A 22,048-nucleotide genomic window follows, 5' to 3' on the forward strand; every position below is an offset into this window, starting at 1 on the left:
AATAGCGGGAGAGCCAGAGAAGCAGATCCCTCCAGTCCCCAAGCTGCCAGAGGAGTCTGGATCGTGTCCCCAGTGTCACATGCAAGGGCGCTGAGGTTTGTGGCTGGCTGCTACCCCTGGTCCCCTCCGCTCAGTGCAGGACCCCTGGCGCCCCTCTGCGCCCTCGGGGACTGCCGCCTTTCACTCCCCGGGGCCGCCGCTCGGTCCCCCAGCACGATGTGGTCTGGTCTGGCCTTTTGTTGCTGGGCTCTGGCACTGGTGTCCGGCTGGACGAACTTCCAGCCCATGGCCCCTTCGCGCAACTTCAGCTTCCGCCTGTTCCCCGAGGCCTTGCCCGGGGCTCTGGGCAGACTGGCCGTACCTCCCGCGTCCGGTGAGGAGGAGGCGGTGGGGAGCAAAGTGGAGCGTCTGGGCCGCGCGTTCCGGAGCCGTGTGCGGCGCCTGCGGGAGCTCAGCAGCCGCCTGGAGCTCGTCTTCCTGGTGGACGAGTCGTCCAGCGTGGGCCAAACCAACTTCCTCAACGAGCTCAAGTTCGTGCGCAAGCTGCTGTCCGACTTTCCCGTGGTGTCCACGGCCACGCGCGTGGCCATCGTCACCTTCTCGTCCAAAAACAACGTGGTGGCGCGCGTGGATTACATCTCCACCAGCCGCGCGCACCAGCACAAGTGCGCGCTGCTCAGCCGGGAGATCCCAGCCATCACCTACCGTGGTGGTGGCACCTACACCAAGGGCGCCTTCCAGCAAGCGGCGGTAAGACTCCCCTACCCACCAGCCTGCGTCCCAGGGCCCCTCCTGTCCACCGCTGCGGTCCTCTTCTCTAGCCTTCCAGCCCGGTTCAACTCCAGCAAGGCTTAAGGTGCCCAAGGCTAGCATCCCTAGACCCACAAATAGGACCATTCTCCTGCTGTTCTTCTGAGGTTCAGACTGGAATGGGTTTTAAATGCTTAGTGAGGTGTCACGTTTCTCAAAGGGACCCTAGTAGGAAGGAACCTTAAGCTTGTGCAGAAACTGTGTATACAAGCTGGAACAGGTATGGTTCACAAATATTTGTGAAGATGGGGCACGTAGTGAGCTGGGGACAGCCCTGATTCTTTGTCACGACATAGACTTCGCAACTTTGCTTCCAGACTTTGTTTACTTGTTTGTGATGGGCTCTCTCGTGTTTCTCAGACTGCTCTCCAACTTACAACAAAGCAGAGGGTGTCCCGAGTTATGATCCTCCTGCCTCCACTTCCCAAGCGCTAGGATGACAACCATTGGCCACCAAAACTTTATTCTCTAGGTCTTCCTAAATAAATGTTTGGCATCTGTCAGAAGTCATATGGCAGACTTTTTCTTTTTAAAAAATGCGTCTTTTTCCTAACTTCTAAGTAATGCACAGTTGATCATAATTTGAAATACTGAGAAATAGTTAAGGCAAGGCAATGTTTGTAGAATAAATGAAACAAAAGAGCATGGGGAACCCGAATAATCTCTTTATCCTTAAAATTCCAGCGGATATACAGTTGAATATTGTCCAGTATGTTAGTCATATATTATTTCAACAAACTTGCAAACATACAGTTTTGCAGCCTGCATTCTTCAGCGGTTGTGTATGATTCAAATGTACACTAATTCATCCTGAGGCATGTCAGCATTGGACGTTGGATCCCCTGGAACTGCAGTTACAAGCAGTTGTGAGCTGCCTTGTGGGCGCTGGCGGCAGAATCCAAGTATCTACCTGAGAAGCCGGTGCTCTTAACCACAAGCCATATCTACCGCCTTCTGACAACTTGAAGGGTGTGAACTGATTGTGGGGAGCACACATTCATGCCTTTAAAATAGGGAGTCTAGGAACCCCTCTTCGATTGCTTCTTTGGGAGGGCTTTCTAAATTGCTTTATTTAGTAAAATATATGAACATTTAAGCTTCTTGGTTTGGTTCATATTACCACCTCCTCCATTGGAGAGTTGGGTATATTTACACTCTCCTGTTATATGCATGTGAATATATGATTTAAAAATAATCATTATTGGCTAACTTGATAACTAACTAGAGGAATGGTTCTAGCAAGTTCAGTTGTTACAATCATCTTATATATAATATTAGCTATTGAATTAACTGGGTATTTATCTCTTCTTCTTTCCAGCCTGCTCTGGAAAAGAGCCCTTTTTGCCACTACAGGCATATTTGTTTATTCCTAGTGACTTGCATAAACTGTTTTTGTAGTAAGGCCAGCAACACTCTTTGAACATGCAGTGAATAAATTTTTTTTAAGTTTTTTAAAATTTTACTTGTTTATTACAGTCTCATTGAATGGATAGTTGAGACTTTTATTTGATCAAATCTATCAGCTTCTGCTCTTGAGACCCAGATTTGGGATGGCTGTGGAGAGAAGGCTCAGCAGTCGAAAGGACTTGCTGCTCTTGCTGAGGATCCAGGGTCATGTCTCAGCACCCACGTGGTGGCTCACAGCCATCCTTAACTCTAGTTTTAGGGGATCCAGTACCCTCCTCTGACATCCCTGGGTACTGGGTATAGACACGAGGCATATGCAGACAAAGCCTTCACACATATAAAAAAATATTTAAGAAAAAATTTAAAGTTTTTATATTTGCTTATCTTGTTAGAATGACTGTCTTGCTGCCAGAATATTTTCCACTTAACGGTTGCCTAATCTGGAACGTGCTTAGGGGCCCATGCAATGATGTCTCAGTTTTTAGGACTGTTAATTGTCCCAGCTCACTAATTTGCTCACTAGTCATTAATCCTTTCTCAATTTAGTGCAATGTGTCTTTAACCATGTAAATATGAATAGGACTTGGCTCCCTCCTGGTCTTCTATTTCATCTTATCTGATTTTAAAGTTCACAAAGAGGACTTAGTTATTGTAACTTTACAATGCATTTAAGTGTGAGATAGTGAAAAAGAATCCCCATTTTTGTTTGTCTTTTCACTCCTAGGTATTATACAGTGTCAGTTTTTAATTTATTTTCATATAGTTCCAATGAAACTCGTAAGGATTTTGATTTTGCTATAGAAAACATTGAAGGAATTGGGAGCTAATACATTTTTAGAATAGTGTTATGCCCATTCCAACTTTTTCTATCAGTCAGTAGTTATAGGTTTTCAAAAGTTCTGTAAATACTTTTAAAAATTTAGACCTAGTTATTTACAGCATCTACCTATCTTTTTATCTGTCTTTCAACGTACTAAGGATCAAACCAAGACTCTCACAAAAGCTGAGTAAGTGCTCTGTCACTGAGCTGTAGCCCCAGGTTTCTCTCTGTTTTTTTCACTTTTTATTATTCCTTTGAACTTTTTACTATTATGAGGCAAGGTCTCATTAGGGCACCCAGGCTAATCCTGGGCTACGATCCTCTCACATCAGCTTCCTGGGTAGCTGGTGTGACAGGCCTGAACCAAGAGGCCCAATTCATCCTTTAACTTTTATTTTAAGCAGTTATTCTTGAAGTATCAAAACATCATCATTTTTTTGTATCTGTATGTCTTTGTCGCGCATGTATATGATGCATCTTGGTCTTATCTTCCCTTGTCTCTTTCTCAGCCCTAGCCCTGAACCTCCATCAATCTCCCATCCCCCACCTCACCTTGTGTCTTTATTTTCCTTTATACTCCACAAAGTCCAGCTAGTCTGCCACCTGTACATGTGTGTAGGACAGAATCTTCCAATGCTGACCATCCTTGAAGGCCTAGAAAAAGAGGGGCTCCCATCCCAGCCTCCCATGTAGCTGAGACTACAGGCGAGCGCCACCATACTTAGCAATCAGATTCTTATTGGATCTTGAGTCTCTTGAACTCATTGCTTTCCCTCTTCATAAGTTTTACTTTACCGGTAATGTATGGAAAGTGAAACAATTAGAAAAGTTTCCCATAAACATACTGTGGTATTTGGATACATAATAGATGCGTAACATGCCTATGTATAATGCATAAGTAGTGTGCACCTAAAAGTGAAGGAGATGTTCACTCTATGTCACTCTATGTTTCTGTGTCACCTGTTCTTCATCCCGCTATTTATAATGGGAAATTTATCAGGGTTTTTTTTAAAGTCACATAATGTCCCACTGTAGATTGTACCCTTACTTCATCTTGTGATTAACTATCAATGTATATGCAGGCTATAACCAACGGCTTATTACATGTTTGTCAACATCTTTGACCATCTTCTAAGTGTAAATTTTTGAAGGGCTATCATTGCGTTCGAGTGTGTGTGCACCAAGTTTACTGTGCAGAAAATGGCACCAGACTGCACTCCAGTGTGGTGTCCATGTAGGAAGTAGGACGCAGACTGGCCAGCCCACCCCAGTATTTAGATACTCCCTGATTTTGTGTGTGAGGGAATGTAGCCCTCTATTAGCAAGGCTGGATATGGTCTTGTGTATGCTGCCCAGTTCTATAGCTGTTTCTTTTATAGCACACATCTGAACATTTGAGGACTATTAGCCACCCCTTTTTTAATTTGGGCATAGTTGTTGTTTTCTTTTTTCTTCCTGGATGGCAAACATCTTAATCCAACCCCTCAGTTGCCAATTACATGACACCTATCATTTTATCAATCTATTGAATCTAGTTTTCTTGTGAACTGTAGGAAACTCTAAAAGTTTTCCCCCTCTTAAGGGATGAAGTAGAGACAGAGAGATGCTCTCTTCCTACTGAAATCGCTGCACCATGCAGAATTCACTTCCGGGCATACAATGGCGTCCACTCCCAGTATTCAACAGACCATCAGGGCTGGGCTTACTCTTAATGTCACTCCTTGCCACTTAGTGTCAAGGAGAGCCCGGCTGCACTGGGAAGCCACGCCTGACCCAGCTCTCCTGTTTGGCTTGGCCAGGCTTGCCCTGAGTTTCTGAGAATTCTGATCCATACATAAAGTTGGGGGGTGAGTCAAGGGCACAGTGTTCGCCTCAAGACTCACTCTGTCGTCAGCTCCCCTTCCAAATCCTGTGCACTGTCCTGGAAAGCAGAGGTTGCCTGCCAGCGAGGTTCCTGGTGTATTTATTCTTTTTAGAGCCATCTGGGACTAGCAAGCCGAGGTTTCTCAAATGTTTCTTTTAGCTGAACCTTGCCTTGACTTTATTTTTCTATCCTCATTTTGGTTGAGTTATGAGGAGGGACAGAGGTCAGCTGGACCCAGTCCTTGTCCAGACAGAAACCTTCCTTATAGCCTTCTCAAGCCCCTGATGGGCATATTTAGTTACAAAATACAATATTTAGATAAATGTGACAAAAGAGAGCCCACACTAGGACATGGTGCTAGTGAGGCTCTAACCCTGTTTTGACATATAGATCAGACATGGGTTTGTGGCTTGGCCTTCAAATGAAATACACAGATATACAAAGAAACACAGCTAAACTCTTTCACCTCTTACAAGGTGGACACTTTATTTCTCCTTTAAAAATACCTATTTTCAATCATACATGTGTGTATGTGGCTTTTTGTGTATGAGGACAGGTCAGAAGACGGTGTTGGATCCACTGGAACCAGAATTCTAAGTGTTTGTCCAAGAGCTTTCAACATGGGTGCTGAGAACCGAACTCAGGTCCTCTGCAAAGGTATGTGCTTCCTTAACCACTGAGCCGTCTCTCCAGCCTCACCTCATACGAAGCCTTACTGTGAAGAACTCCCATTACTAACATAGACCTTTCTGTTACCACTCAGCACGTTTCATTGCTGAAAGAAGAAAGATCACAGCTGCATGCTTTTAATCACGTGCCACTAGAACCGTTCAACCTTCTTCGGAGCGTGTGTGAGGGTACCTGTGATCACCACACTTGACTGGAAAGGATAAACGTCGGTGTAGCACACTTTCTTTAGCTACCACCCCTGGCATGCACCAAAAAGTCTAGGGCTGGAGTAGTGAACTCTGTAGCCTGCACGAGCCCTGAGATGTGGGCACCTTCCTGTCTTGACATCACCTGTCCACATTTCTATCCATAAGTCTTTAATATACTGCACTTTGTAAATATCCCCCTTCCCTTCCCTCCTCCTCCTCCCCCCTTCTCTCCATATTCCCCTGTGTCCTCTCCTTCTTTTCCTCCTTCTCCTTTGCATGTTTCTATCTACAGTCAGGAAGTCACTCCAAGACCTCAGCCAGAAGAAAAAGGTAGAGACAGTCACACTCCATTTAAGAGGACTCTTGTCACAGGACACAGATTCTTTTCCTACATGTCTCATTCATCGAGACTTGAGCTTATGCCCGCCCTTAGTTTCAGGAAGCTTTGTTGATGAGAAGGAAGAGCAGGCCAGGTACTGACATATCTGATGCCTAGAGAGTCAATAAAATTATACTTGAGAAACTGTCCGGACACTGTCCCAAATTGAATAAAACTCTGAGTATGTGTGTGGTATTAAAATCTCTCTGTCTTGTCATTTTGCTGGCAATTTAATTAGCAGTTCTGTTTGTCTTACATAGATGTCATGGAATATATATCTAATATTAGCAGTTGGGAGGTAGACTCAGAAAGATCAGGAGTTCAGGGTCAGCTTTGGCTTAGGAGCAAGTTTGATGCCAGCCTGGGCTATATGAGACTCTGCCTCAAACAAACAAATTGTGTGTGTGTGTGTGTGTGTGTGTGTGTGTGTTGTGTTGTGTGTGCGCGTGTGCACATGTGCAAAAAGACACCCAGAATAGGACCAGTAATTATCTACACAAAATATATCTATAAATTTCAATATACATACCTCCATTTGTAAATGTAACTGTAGTGAACATGAATGGTTTACTAGAAAGTGACGTATCAATCTTGTATGTGAATAAAAGTGACTGAAAGGGGACACTACCTTTGGGACTTTGAGAAGTACATTCCAGTATGATTACACTCAGTCATAAAATGCTTTTAATCTTGTTAAGATTTCTTTGTTTTATTTGCGTGAATGCTTTGCATGTATATGTATTGTGTGGGTATGGGGAGGAAACCCCAGGGCCCCCTCAAGCAACAAGAGCTCCAAACGGCTGAGCCATCTCTCCAGCCCCTAAAATTCTTTTTAAATATCTGCTTCCCCCTCCCTAATCTTCATAAGAATGCAGCATCCTGCCCCACAATTCAGCTCTATTTTCAAAACAACAATATCCAAGTTCATTGGCTGGAAGTTGAAATGGTAGAATTTCAGTTTGGTTTTGTGCCCGGGGTTATAGAGCATCGAGTCTCGTGGTTTGCAGGGACCCTGTGCTGGAGGCAAGAGTCACCCTCAGTACCCTCCTGCTCAGTCCATCTATTCTTTACTCCCTCAAAATTCACACCAGATCCTGAGACCTCAGGCACACATAAGAACCTGCAAATCAGTGGTCTTTTGGTGCCTGGACACCTCTCAGAACAGTAGAGCCAACAGTCAAGATATAAGACCAAGCAAGGATTGAGGCTGCAGATGGTTGGCATAGCTGATTCCATCTCGTTGCCGAGAGGCTGGGAGACAGTCTTCCTTGGTTTGTCAGACGTGGACAGGCCAATGGCTGATGTTCTGTCAGTTGTTCACACTCTTGCTAATAAGGAGCAACAGAGACTATTCTCGGGGATGGGAGATGTCCTCTAAGATTTAATGCTGTCTCATGTTAAAAGCAATTGCATCAGAGGATCCGTTGTCTTGGTTGATTCACTTTCCCTAGCTCCCAAGCTTCTGTTCTGATCAACAAAAGGCAGGTTCTTGGCTTCTTGTTGTCAGCCGAGATGCATGTTGCTTTCTCGGGGGCATCTCTGTTCGTCGTGGCTCACTCATTCTCCCTTATTCTAGAACCTTCCTATTTGCACGCGTTAGTCCCATTGCATAGCCTTACCTTTCTGGCAGAACCTGAAATCAACCTGGAGAAAAATGAAAAGACATGATTTGCTTATTTCTGCTTTTATTTTCCCCACAGCACAATTTCTAGCCCGGCTCTTTCTTTCTTCAGTTACATTTCCTCTCAAACTATGCACGCTTGGCTTTTGAGTGTCACTTCAAAAGTGATAGTTTCGGGAAGTCGCTGTTGGAATTTTCTGGCCTTAAAGATACCAGAGTTAAGGCCGTTTGTACACAGCCCAATCTAATTAGTAAAACCTCACATTGCAAGTAAGCTGCAAAGGACATTACATGAGATTTTTTTTTCTCCCCTGCCGTCCTAGATTCAGTGCCAAGACCCATGGCTCGCAGTACGGAGCACTGAGCATTCCCCATGTTAATGAGAAACACGGACAGCTGAGGAGAATATGTTCCTCGGAGTTCATGGGTCCTGTGCAGATCCACCCCTGCAAAGTCAGTCACACCCCTCCCTCTCCAGAGGCACCTTCCTCTGTCCGAGATGAAGACAGACAAACAGAGCCAGGATGGGGGTCTTAGGTTTGGGCAGAGAGCAGTGCTCTTACAGAGTAACAGATCTCTCCTCTCTTGCGTTGTTTTGTTTCCCTTGTTCCAGATGGGCAGAGGGAAGGCCCATGGCCTATGTGCCGGTTGTTAAATCAGTTGGACAGAGGCATTGATTTAACTCTCAGCCTATGCACTGAAGAAGTGACTAGAAATGCAGCCGGTGTTCTTGGCTTAGATTTTGGAAGGAAGTACAAGCCAGGAAGAGCATCTGAGTGTAAGAGGTAGCTGATCTGGGAGGGGATCCAAGCAACTATGGGAGGGAGAGGAAAGAAGAGAGACAAGGAGAGGACGGATGCCAAAGACAACATGAGTGGTAGTTGGTGTTTAATTCCTGTGGAACACTGGGAGCTAGTGTCCATTCTGGCCTTGAGTACCACTGGACAGTAGGGAATCTCAGGTCTTTGGAAACCTCCTCATGTCAGGCACAGTTAAGGTTTGCTACCAGTTCATTTCTCCATCACTCACACATCCTCTGCACGCTAGCAGAGTGGTCTCCAGGCAATCAAGGAAGCCTCAAGCAAAGATGCTGGTATGAGAAGTCTGGGAAGGAGCAAGAGGTGCAGAGAGGAAGGTGACTGGGTGGAACTAGGCTGGGGATATGGTGCGGATGCCTTGCAGATTTGAGGCCCGGGGTTCAATCTGCAGCACTACAAGGCAAAGATGCATGGCTTTACATGGGAGGAGAGCCTTGGAAACAACTGTATCCAATCGATGGGCTGGTGTCTAAGTATAACAACCCCAGGGCCTAATGTTGTATGTGCTACTGATGTGGAAGGTGAGAGAAGACTGAACAGTGATCCAGAGAGCTCGGCAAGGGCTAACCTCTGACATCACATAAACACAGAGAGAGTTACTGGTTTCCCCCTTGTCTCCTCCAACTTTTTCTATCTCAAAATTCCCTTTCTTTCACAGCCTGGAAGTCAAAAAACTCAAGTCAGTATTTATCCAACACAAGTGGCTGTCATACCAATAGTGAATTTCTTTTCAGGAATTTCAAAAGTACTTCATTTGACATTCTCCCCCCAAATGTTTCTAATGAACTAATGTTTCCGCAGCTTTTCCTGTTGCTGTGATAAAGTAGCCGGACAAAAACAGCTTAGGACAAGGTTTGTGCTGGCTCACAGCCCAAGGGCATAGGCGTTGAGATGTGGGAGGTTACAGAAGTAGAGACATGAGGCAGCTGTCACTTTGCATCTCAGTCAGAAAGCAGGGAGCTAACAGTGTTGGGACCCTTCACACTCAGTCCAGGGCCCAAGCTCAGGGAATGGTGCTGCTCACATTTTTTAAAGGTCCTCCCATGTCAGCTAACATGATCAAGATAATCTTTCACAAGTGGCTTACTTTACTATTGCTGTGATAAAGGACAAGGCAACTTATTAAAGAAAGTACCTAATTTGGCTTAGAGTTTCAGAGGGTCAGCCTGAGCTCAGAGCTCACATCTTAATCCACAACCACAGGAAAGAGGGAGAGAAAAATTCCACAAATCTTTTGAAATCTCAAAGCCTGCTCCCAGTGACAGACCTCCTCCAACAAGACCACACCTCCTAATCCGTCTCAAACAGTTCCACCAACTGGGAACCAAGTGTTCAAATAAATGAGCCGGTGGGAGTCATTCTTATGCAGACTGCAGTAGGCTTATCTCCTGGATGATTCTAGAGCTTGTCACGTTGATATATTCGCTGTCAATATGCACAACTTAATACAGGGAAACCAAGGAATCAAAAATTCAGGGTAGTTAATGCATGACTCTTCTGTAGCACTCATTGGCTGATTTTATATCTCCCAAGGACCTAGAGATAGTACTCACTATAGTCTCAGAGTCCTCAAACAGTCACCCTTTTAACATGATTAATGTCAATGCAGCAAAGGGTAGCTCGATGATTCCTTGACAGTTGAGACGCTCTTCATTTTAAACGATCAATGAACCAGTTCACCCTTCAGACCATTTTCCTCTTCCTGAAGCAAGAGGAATCATTGAGAATAATGGCACCCAGGCATGGGTCCCTGCAGCTTTCCCTTTAAAATTGGGTTAGGGAATCATATCTTAGCTCCTATAGAGAGAAGTCTGTGTGGTGACCTAAGGCTCAGAGATCTGCATGCTCTAAGCTTTGGATCACATGTTACTACTTTTAGTCAACTCTAGAGTCCTCATTGGTATAGGTTCTTTGAGCCATTTTTTTTCCATTCCATGACCAGAGCAATATCAAAATTTTCTTGTCTCATATGTAAACAGGCAGTTATTTGTCCAAGAATCACACTTTTTCGGAATCTCTGGAGCTACTCTGTCAGCTTCCACAAGCATACACAGTTCCTAATAAAAATGTTGGTTTTAGAGATTTATGTAGTCGACATGCCTGTTCTAGCAACTCAGTAGAATTAAGTCATTGCAAATAGAGCTGAGTGACAGGTAGTGACCAGGCATCCCTGACAGCACTTCTCCTATGTGAAGTCATGAGACTTCACAAGAGAAACCTCAATTAAATAGTATCATTGTCATGATCCTCAAAGCCCAGGGCACACAGAGGAAGTGGGTAAGACCAAGATCATACTGTAGATGTGTGGGCAAACTGGAATTTAGATCCAGGTAGTTTTAGCCCAAGTCTTAACTCTTCAGCAGTGGGCAAAGAAACACTGTTGTGTACACCATATTATTAGAAGGTCTAATGCATATAAGATGTACCTGTGTGTGCCTGAAGCTGATGTTGGTTGTAAGTCTTTCTGGAAAGGGCAGCTGGTAGAAGAGTGGTAATGGTACAATACAATACACACACACACACACACACACACAAACACACACACACACACACCACCACCACCACCACCACCACCACCACCACCACCATGGCCTATGAGCACTGGAGGCTACCATTTTAACTAATGCTATCAGAGGTGCCTGATAATTCCTGTTGGTCCTCATTGTCCTCACTGATCCTGCCCCCTGCAGTCCAGACAATGGTTTCTTACGTATATTTTCATACAGTGGTTTCTTATGTGCATTTCCATGTGCTGTGGCTGTGTCAGCACCCATCCCCCCACATCCCAGGACAATCGCTGTAGAGGCCATGCCCTGCAGACGTTACAGGATCATATCAAGTCACAAAATATGTGCTCAAGTCACCTTTATTTGTCCAGATTTATGAGTTCTTAATTTTATCTAATGCAATATCAGCCCCAAGTCATATTCTTTATTAAAATGAAAATGTGATTCAAGAAAAGAAGTTAACATTTTTAGTACTAGGCACCTTAAGTGTAACTGTCAATCATACAGCTCAAGATTAAGCCTATGAATTTTATTGGTTTTGTAACTAAGTTCCATTTATTCTGGTTTTGATATCTTCAAAGTTTACCTTCACCTCTACCCCCCAAAATTTTAGTTTAGAATACTGCAGGTTCAAACTTATTAAAAATCAAGGTGCTGCATGTGTGCATATGCATTTGCACATGTGAATGTTTGTAGTGTTATGTGTGTGCGTGCTGGGGTGTGTGTGTGATTGTACTGGTATGTATGTGCTTGCTGATGTGTGTGTATGTCCAGCTTCAGCAGAGTGTCATGTCTCTGCCTCCTGTTCCACAGAAGCACTGGGGTTCCAGGCAGATGGGCTACTGAGCCCCAATATGTTTGTGAGTTCTGGGGGTCTGAATTCATGCTGTAATTCATACCCACTAAGCTATCTCCCCAAGCCTTCAATGAAGATTTAAGAGCACCCAGGTTTCTAAAGCATGCATGCAAGTAAACGGTACAGATTATTTAATCCCCTAGAGACAACGCTTTCACACCTTGGAACCATGGCAGGTATAAATATCACAGCAGCTCCCGACTAAGAATATAAATACAGGCCCCATTTGAGTAGGAGCAGAAAGGCTTGGGACTTCAGAACTTATTTTTGATTTTGGAATATTTGCATATTTATGATATGATATCTTGGGGATAGAATTTAATTCTAAGCATGAAATTTATCTACATTTCATGAACACATAACCTGTAGGTGATTTTATAGAATACTGTTATGATCTTTCTTGTGGACAGAAATTTTATTGTTAGAACATCCCTCTCATGACATCAGGATGGAGCTAAAACATCCCTGTTTTGTAGCATTTTGTATGTCAGATTCACAGATTAAGGTTCTCTCATGATGCAGCATCTAATCTGTAAATAAAATTCAACCCTAAATCATTTGGGGCTTAGCTTGTACTTTCTAAAGATATAAACAGAGTACTTTACTCCATGTTTAATTAATGTGATTATTTGTGCAAAAAAGAGTGAGAAGAAAAATACAGAAATCTTGCAAATATCATCTACTTGGAATGCTAATAAATGTCACAAATTAAATATGTTTTTTAAAAATAAATTTACGTAACTGTAACAAATCCAATACATCATAAGTTCATGAACTTAAAAGTCTCCCTTCAGCTCTTACCCCTCTTAACCTTCCATTTCCTAATAGATTTGAACTGAAATCTCTCTGACTTTCTGAAGTTTTGCAGATCAGTGCTGTGGAAGCCAAAATACTTTAAGCCGAACAATGAGATTCCCCACATCTTCTTCATACATCCTAAACACCTGCTAATGTTTTCCTTCCTGGTTGTTAAAATATATCATAAAAATATACTGTTCCTTTCCTAATGACTTTGGATCATAAGTAATATCTTGATACTTTCTAAAAAATATTTGGTTTGCCCAGCTTCCACACCATGTTGCCCAGGACTGGCATTTGTTTGGAAATTAAGTTGACCTGATAAATTTTTGCATCATTCTCTACTGGAAACATCTACGTATACCATTAGGTTATTTCTTCTCTTTGTAGACCTCTGTTTTCAGCACATGTCAATCAATAACACCTTTCACTGAGAATCACTCACCCACCTCGGGTCTTGACCACCCAAGGAGGTTGACTTTCTCTGGCTTTATCAGTCTCTCGGAGGTCCAGATGGCTCCTTATGATTTTCTCCCGAGCAGTATGGGCCGGGGTACGAAGAGCTTAGGGAGAACAAATTTGTGTTTGCTTTAGTTTGGTTTTACCGGTAATTACATAATGGAGTCGGCACACAGGATGTAGGAATCCCACCAATGTAAGGAAATTGAGCATGGAGATGGGGAAAGGTAGACACCACGTGATGTGTTGTCCTTGGAAGACTGAAGGGAGGAGGAGCCACCTCAGTTCCTAGAGACCTCTTGTTTCCTTTTCCAGCTTTCCTGGGGTTCAGCTTTTCCCTGGCCTTGGTTGAGAAAGCAGCATGGGTTCCCAGCAAACATCCCACTTTGTTTAAGGCACCGAAGGAGATATCAACCTTTAGGGACCACCAAGTACGATTAAGGCATCCTTTGAAATGGTTTTATCTTAACAGTGAGGCTGATGATGATAACGTGATATTCCTGTGAGAAGTAAGTATAATAGTAAAAAAGAAAATGCTGCCTTTAACTTTGAAAAGCAGGCGCCCGGTGTTTGTTATTTTCCAACAGACTGTAACCTAAAAAGATTTGTAAGTGAAAAATAAATAAATAAAAATAAAACAAGAAGATTTGTAAGTGAAAATACCTTTAATTTAAAGATAACCGCAAAGTTCCTTGTGAAAATAGTTTAGCCTTTAGCACTTTTAGATGAAGCAAGAAAATACTACTGTCCCAGTTTCTGACTTTTTTTTTTTTTTTTTTTGGCTATTGTCTGCATTTACATTACAGATGTTATACACTTCCCCCAATCCCATACCCCCTTCCCATTGCCTCCATGAAAGTGCTCCCCCTTCCAACTACCCTCTCCCACCTCAGCACCTTGGCGTTCCCCTACACTGGGAAAATGACCCTTCCCTGGACCAAAGGCCTCTCCTCCCACTGATGCCAGAGAATGCCGCATATACACCTGGGGCCATGGGTCTCTCCATGCAAACTCATTGGTTGGTGTTTTAGCCCCTGGGAGCTGTGGTGGGTTTGGTTAGTTGATTATTTTGTCTTTCCCATTGGGTTGCAGACCCTTTCAGCTCCTTCAGTCCTTTCTCTAGCTCCTTCATTGGGGTCATCATGTTTTGTGTGATGGTTAGCTGCAAGCATTCTCCTCTGTATCAGTATGACTCTGGCAGAGTCTCTGAAGAAGCATCTATATCATGTTTCTGCCAGTAAACACTTCTTGGCATCAGCAATAGTGCTTGGGTTTAGTGGCTTCATATGGGGTGGATCCCCAGGTGAGACAGTCTCTGGATGATCTTTTCTCTAATCCCTGCTCCTCTATTTGTCCCTTTATTTTCTCCTATGAGTGTTTTGTTCTCCCTTCTAAGAAGAACCAGGGCATCCAACTTCTGGCCTTCCTTCTCTTTGAGCTTCATAAGTTCTGTGAATTGTTTCTTGGGTATTCAGAGCTTTTTGGGTATTCAGTGCATACCATGAGTGTTCTTTTGTGATTGGGTTACCTCACTCAGGATGATAGCTTCAAGTTCTATCCATTTGCCTAGGAATTTCATGAAGTCATTGTTTTTAATGGCTGAGTAGTACTCCACAATTTCTATATTCATTCCTCTGTTGAAGGACATCTGGGTTCTTTCCAGCTTCTGGTATTATAAATAAGGCTGCTATAAACATGGTGGAGCATGTGTCCTTGTCCATAGTGGAGCATCTTTGGGGTATATGTCCAGAGGTGGAATAGCTGGGTCTTCAGGTAGTACTATGTTCAATTTTCTGAAGAACCGCCAGACTGATTGGAGTGGTTGTACCAGCTTACAATCCCACCAACAGTGGAGGAATGTTCCTCTTTCTCCACATCCTCGAAAGCATCTGCTGTCACCTGAGTTTTTGATCTTAGCCATTCTGACTGGTGTGAGGTGGAATCTTAGGGTCGTTTTGATTTTCATTTCTCTTGATGACTAGGGATGTTGAGAATTTCTTTAGGTGTTTCTCGGCCATTCGATATTCCTCAGTTGATAATTCTTTTTTAGCTCTATACCCCATTTTTATAAGATTATTTGATTCTATGGAGTCTAATTTCCTGAGTTCTTTGTATAATTGGATATTAGCCCTCTATCAGGTGTAGGATTGGTAAAGATCCTTTGAGTAGAGGAAGGCTTCTCATTTGTTTGAGTTAATTTTATATCCAGCCACTTTGCTGAAGTTGTTTATCAGCTCTAGGAGTTCTCTGGTGGAATTTTTGGGGTTACTTAAGTATACTATCGTATCATTTGAAAATAGTGATATTCTGACTTCTTCCTTTACAATTTGTATCCCTTTGACCTCTTTTTGCTGTCTGATTGCTCTGGCTAGTACTTCCAGTACCATATTGAATAGGTAAGGGGAGAGTGGACAGCCTTGTCTAGACCCTGATTTTAGTGGGATTGCTTTAGGTTTCTCACCATTTAGTGTGATGTTGGCTACTGGTTTGCTGTATATTGCTTTTACTATGTTTGAGTCTTGAATTTCTGATCTTTCCAAAACTTTTACCATGAAGGGGTATTGAATTTTGTCAAATGTTTTCTCAGCATCTAAAGAGATGATCATGTGTTTTTTTCCCCCTTTGAGTTTGTTTATATAGTGGATTACATTGATTTTTTTTTTGTATATTTAGCCATTTTTGCATCCCTGAGATGAAGCCTGTTTGATCATGGTGAATGATCGTTTTGATGTGTTCTTGGATTCAGTTTGCAAGAATTTTATTGAGTATCAGTGTTCATCCAGTAAATTGGTCTAAAGTTCTCTTTCTTTGTAGGGTCTTTGTGTGATTTAAGAATGAGCATAATTGTGGCTTTGAAGAATGAGTTTGGTAGTGTTTCTTCTGTTTCTATTTTGTGGAATAGTTTTGAGAACATTGATATTAGGTCTTCAATGAAGTTCTGATAGAATTCTGCACTAAACCCGTCTTGTCCTGGGCTTTTTTCTTTACTCTTACCTTTATGACATATGTGTGAATTCATCAACACTTACACTAATACACGGGACTATACTTCCTGATTTCTGAAGTTGAATAATGAACCTTTTTCCTTCTACAAGACAATCCCCTCCTAAATAACACGTGTCAGGTATATGTCATCATGCAGATATAGCCATGACTGAACTTTTCAAAGAGTATGTTTTGTGTGTCTGTGGTGCCCGTGTTGGAACTCAGGACCTGGCACATGGTCAACAAGTGTTGTACTGCTGAGCAGTACTGTCAGCAGTAAGCTGCATCCCCATCCCTGAGCTCCAGAGCTGCATCCCCATCCCTGAGCTCCAGAGCTGCATCCCCATCCCTGAGCTCCAGAACTGCATCCCCATCCCTGAGCTCCAGAGCTGCATCCCCATCCCTGAGCTCCAGAGCTGCATCCCCATCCCTGAGCTCCAGAGCTGCATCCCCATCCCTGAGCTCCAGAACTGCATCCCCATCCCTGAGCTCCAGAACTGCATCCTCCTCAGCCCTGAGCTGCATCCCTAGCCCACAGTGGAATTTCTAAGTCTACTCATTGTCATTTGTTACTATAACATTTTATAATTAAAATGCTTATGTATGCATTTTCTCAACTTCTGTCACTATTTCGTTATCTTGATTTCCTTTCATCTGATATATAATTTTTTATTGCTAGATTTATCTCTGTTTCTTGCCCCCAACGTATTAGCTAGCATTCCCATTATTGGAAAATAACAGGACATTTTGTCTCATTCTTGAACTTAACCAGGATGCTTCAACTATTATTTTGGCCATTCGTTTTAAGATAATTCTGTCTGCCACATTAAGTAAGCATTCTTCTGCTCTTTGCTTAATTCACTTGAAAAATTATAAATGTCTTGCCAATTGCCAACGATATTTGTAGCACTTAAGATTGTCTTTGTCCTTGGATGTTTTGGTGTGAAGCACATGAATGACTTCTTTATATATGGTTTTGAGCACTAAACACTACTTGGTAACATTAGGTAGACATATATATATATGTATATAAATATATATATATACACATATATATGTATGTATATTACATTTTATTGAGTGTGTATGGTGTGTGTGTGGTGCCGTCTGGAGGTCAGAAGACAACCTGTGGGAAAGAATTCTCTCCTTCCACCATGTGAAGCTTGTTGGGGTTGGACTCAGGTTGTCAGGCTTGTTAGCAAAGACCTTTACTCACTGAGACATCTTGCCAGCTGGATTGTAATTGTTTGATAAAGTTTATCACAACGTTAATAATAGGTTCCAACTTGATACTTATTCCCAGCTAACTTAGAAGTTTGCTTGTATTGGTGACGCGGTTGGCATTTGGGTGAGCCTGTCTTTACCGTTCTGATTTTCCGGATCTCTGTGTGGAAGGAATGGATGCTGGAGGTTGTCACAAGTAGGGAAATTGTTTGGCCCTTGCAAATCCATTCTGTTGTTTTATAGTCTGGACTATGTCTGCTAGTCATCAACGCCTGTGCCCACCATTTTCCAATGTGGTGCACTGTCCCATGGGTCCGTTTCAAACTGGTGTGTGTCCTTGTTTAATAACTAAGGCATGTGTGTGGGTGGATAAACTCTGGACCCATAAATCTGAGATTAAGTTCGCCTCCGACCCTCTGGTTCCTCTGTGATTTGGCTAGACTGTTACAAATAGCCTGAAGAGTCCCGGAGCCAACATTTTTCCCCTTTCTAGAATTTCAGTTTATGAAGGTTGAGTAAATACTTTTAATAAACGAGACATGCTAAACATAATTCATTGGAAATCGCGACATTAATGGCAAAGCCCTGTTGCTGAAAAATACTCCGCTGTGCATCTGACATTTCCGTCAGTTAGTGCTCCCTCTCTCACAGACAGCACATAAGGAAACTCTGAACCCAGCGTCTGTGTGTTACAGGGGCTCAGTAGGGACCTTTTCTATTTACCAGTTTCAGGTCAGAGGATTACAACAAGACTCAGTCTGACGGGGTTTGGTCTCGGGCGTACTATTTTGTCCTGCACACTGGAATCCAGCGAGCAAAAATTATAGCATGTATTTCTTTGTTCCTTTGCAACTTTTCATGTTAGTCTGGAGACAGGTTTTCATTCATCCCAGGCTGGTTTTGAGCTCTTGGTAGTACCTCCGCCACTCTGGGTTACTGGCATGTGTCACCACGCCTGGCTCCCACCCAGAATAAGAACATGAGATTAATTTATCACACAATACCTTGCAGCTACAGCCAGACATACAAACATTAGCTTTAGTCCAGTGAGGTTAGAAGTGACTGAGGAACAAGGTCCCCGAGATGTGTTTATTTTAGGGCAGAAGAATTGGAAGAAGTTCCTATGCAAAGAATTTGGACCTAAGCTCTGGAAGACCAGAAAAAGATGGGGGGCCATGTTGGAAAAAAAAACTAGTTATGAAGAATTTTCAGACCCTACAAACAATAAGAAAGTGTTGTTCATTCCAAAAGTCCCAGCATGGGTGGAATAGCTAACATTGGCTTTGTTTGGTTTGATGAAAACACACGCCTAGTTTCCTGTTCTCTCTCTCTCTCTCTCTCTCTCTCTCTCTCTCTCTCTCTCTCTCTCTCTCTCTCTCTCTCTCTCTCGGTTAGAAATCTGTAAATTTTATTTTTCTTTTAAGGACACTAAATTTTTTTTGATAAACATGATATATATGCATATGTATGTATATATCATATAGAGGGGGGAGGGAGGAGAGGGCAGAGTAGTCACAAAACACAGTAGCACTTTGTAATGATGTGCCTCAGTAGGTTGGCTAGACTCTTCAGAAGAATCTTAAATAATGGTGAAAAGCTGGAATCGCCACTTCACTCCTCATTTGCTTGAGATCTGCTGAGTCACCACAGTCAGCCATGTTCCCCTTTGGTTTCCAGGTGAGTCGCTGAGGGCTGGTGAGATGGCTCAGTGAGTGAGAACGCTTGCCGCCAAACCTGATGACATGAGTTCAAGCTCAAGCTCTGGACTAAAATTAAGGCAAAACTGGCTGAAAACCTGAAAAGGAATGAAGAGAGAAGTGGGTGAAATGAAGAAACACTGCAGTTAGAAAGTTAAAGTACAATGCTAATCTCAATTCTTTTATGATTTTAAATATTTAAATATTTCATATGTGAAATATTTGTGTTTGTATATATTTTATGTGCCTCTTTTTGGTTGTTTGTTTGATTGTACTGTTTTCTTCCTTTCTACCTCTATTTAAGAATTGTGTGTGTATGTATACAAAACCCTTAAGTAGATATATGTATATATGTATATAACATATATATTAAATAAGTATATATATTCAATAGAAGGGAACAAAATAATACCATTAAACAAACAACAGCAGAAAAGATGTGCAAGAAAAGGCTTGAGGTACTCCCACTGGATCCCGAAGGCTTTAGGACGAGATCAAACTGGTATGTGGGGAGGGAAGACTGGAATGGGTGACATCTAGGGAATGGTGACTCAACAGAGAAGCTGCTTTTCCTGTAAACTGCATACACATAAAGAAAATAATTCCCTGAGCCGAGTATCAGACAGCATAAAACGAACAGAGTGACTGAGTTAACAACGGAAACCTGGGGAAAGTTGGGGTGTGAGCGTGAGGAATGTCTTCCACACAGCTTCTAGGGCTCAGTTCGTGCTTAATGTTTCTCAACAAGAAATCCCCAACAGGTTGCCTCTTGCCATTCTAAACAGATGACTGGGCTTTTCCTCAAAAATAGTACTGAATAATATATGTGTCCGTATGGGTGTTTCAGCCCGTTCCAATGAGTGTTTGTGCTTATAGACTTCCCCCTGAACTGAATACATACTACAGCTTTGCACTGTTGAAATCGTTGAAACTCTGGGCTAATTTACTGATACTCTGCTCCATGACAAAGTGGTACTCAGACACAGTCACAGGATGGACTTGTCCACTGTATGAAATTCATTAAAGGGTGACTGGTGACCTTTGCTAGTTGGCATGCTTAGGGCAGGCTGGTTGCCCTGGGTGGCTGTGGTCTGATCCTCGAAGTGGCTCCTATTGTGGTCTCCTGTGGCTTAGAGTTCACAGTTCAGGAGGGAGCGTTGGCCCCTTCTGCTTCAACTGTCACCTCCGTCATCTCCAGTGGTTTTGCAACAGCTCTTTGAAGGGTCGGGGTGGGAGCTGGGGGTGCGCTCTTGTGTAACAGTGATGGATCTCCCTTGTTAAATGTGCATTGCACAATCCTGCATTTTTATCATTCTGAGGACTCTTGCTGGACTCAGAGCCTCTGTTCCTTCCAGCTATTTATACAAGCAAATCAGGGGCTTGATACATTGCAGATGGTGATAACCTTTTGCCATACAGAGCCCATCTCCAGCTTTTCTTTGGCAGCAAATCCTCTGTCTCATTCAGTATTCTGGAGAGAAAAAAAATCTGTAGCAGATGATGTAAACCATTTCAGAAAGACAGAAGAAAAATTCCAGAGGTCTGCCACATTCCCTGGCCATTACCACAGACCCATATGACTCTGAAGCCCTGGTATGACAAAATGTTTTAGTGGATTGTGACTTTACTCAAACGTGATGAAGCACAAAGATGGGGAGAGCTGTAGATCATCTTCAGTCATGCGTCCTCCCTTGTCCCTTGTCCATCTTTACAGCACATGCCAAACCCAGCTCTTGTGTAACTCTTTGTCTGGACCACTGTTATTCTTGCTGCCCTCAGCTTCACGTATTGACTTGCCAATAGAGCTTATGGCTCCTGGAAATACTCACCAGTGTCTCAACAGAAAGAGGATAAACAGAATCACAGCTTAAAGTTTGTTTGTTTGTTTACATTTCTTTGTGCATACAAGTGTTCGGCCTGCATGTGTGCCTGGTACCCATGAAAATAAGAAACAGGCATCAGATTCCCTGGTATTATAAATGGTTTCCAGCCACCGTGTGTGTTGAGAATTAAACCTGGGTCCTCTGCAACAGTATTAGGTGCACCGAGTCATGTCTCTGCATCCCACACAGCTTAAACAGCACTGTGTGATGAGCAGTAACTGCAGATAGGATATGCTGATGTGCACGTCAACGTGGAGGGAAGACTGAGCCGAGGCTAACACTGCAGGAAATGATTTTTGTATTCTAGAGGGCACAAAAAGAAAATTAAATGTTATCTTACCTTCAAGAGTATTTTTATCCTTTGAAAGATTCATCCATTTATACGGCATGTAGGTAGTAATCATATCTACCCTCTATTCTATCCAACTCCCCCTAGAATATTTTTGTATAAATAGTACATGTTTACACACTCACATTCCCTGCTACTCAAGACCAGCTCACTTTGGTATCCTAGAGTTTACCTACTCTGCTCCTTGACCAAACATTGCCGAGCGTAGACTTTACCCCGTGTGCTATCAAAAATGCCACAATGAAAAAGGAAATTTCCTTTCCTCTCTTTCCTGTTCCCTCCTTCTTCTTGTGTTCTCGGTGTCTTACTTACAGTTAGCTGCCTGTCCCTTGTCAACTAGCTGTTCAAATTGACGATGAACTGGAGTGTGGAGTGTCCCTGCCGGTGCGACTTCTGAATGGATCTAGGAGACACTAACTGGGAGTGAGGCTCAGAGATGGTGCAGGCACAGCCCACTCTGTCCTGGACGGATGGGACAAAGGCTTTCCTTCCCAACATGGAAAAATAGAATTTTACAAACAAATTGCTTCATCCTATTCTAAACGAAGAGTTGGGCTCTTCCCAATTCAGAAATAGTACTGAGTAATATACGTGTTTATATGGGTGCTGCAGCCCATTCCAATTTCTGTTTATGTCTTTAGAACTTCCCCCTTTAGTATGTCTATACTACAAATGTACACACACACACACACA

At 42.9% G+C, this 22,048-nt stretch overlaps 1 protein-coding gene across 1 annotated transcript in view; it reads left to right on the forward strand.

Moving 5' to 3' along the window:
- Positions 1 to 216: 216 nt before the first annotated feature.
- SVEP1 (sushi, von Willebrand factor type A, EGF and pentraxin domain containing 1) overlaps positions 217 to 22,048 on the forward strand; it is a gene marked incomplete at its 5' end in the record, with an annotated part of 166,163 nt that continues 144,331 nt past the window's right edge. Inside the window, one exon of the mRNA XM_080940297.1 lies at positions 217 to 750. Coding sequence (XP_080796423.1) covers positions 217 to 750 — 534 coding nt within the window. The remainder of the gene's footprint in view (positions 751 to 22,048) is intronic.

The sequence above is a fragment of the Micromys minutus genome (assembly GCF_963924665.1).
Source record: "Micromys minutus genome assembly, chromosome: 28".
NCBI classification, from domain to species: Eukaryota; Metazoa; Chordata; class Mammalia; order Rodentia; family Muridae; genus Micromys; species Micromys minutus.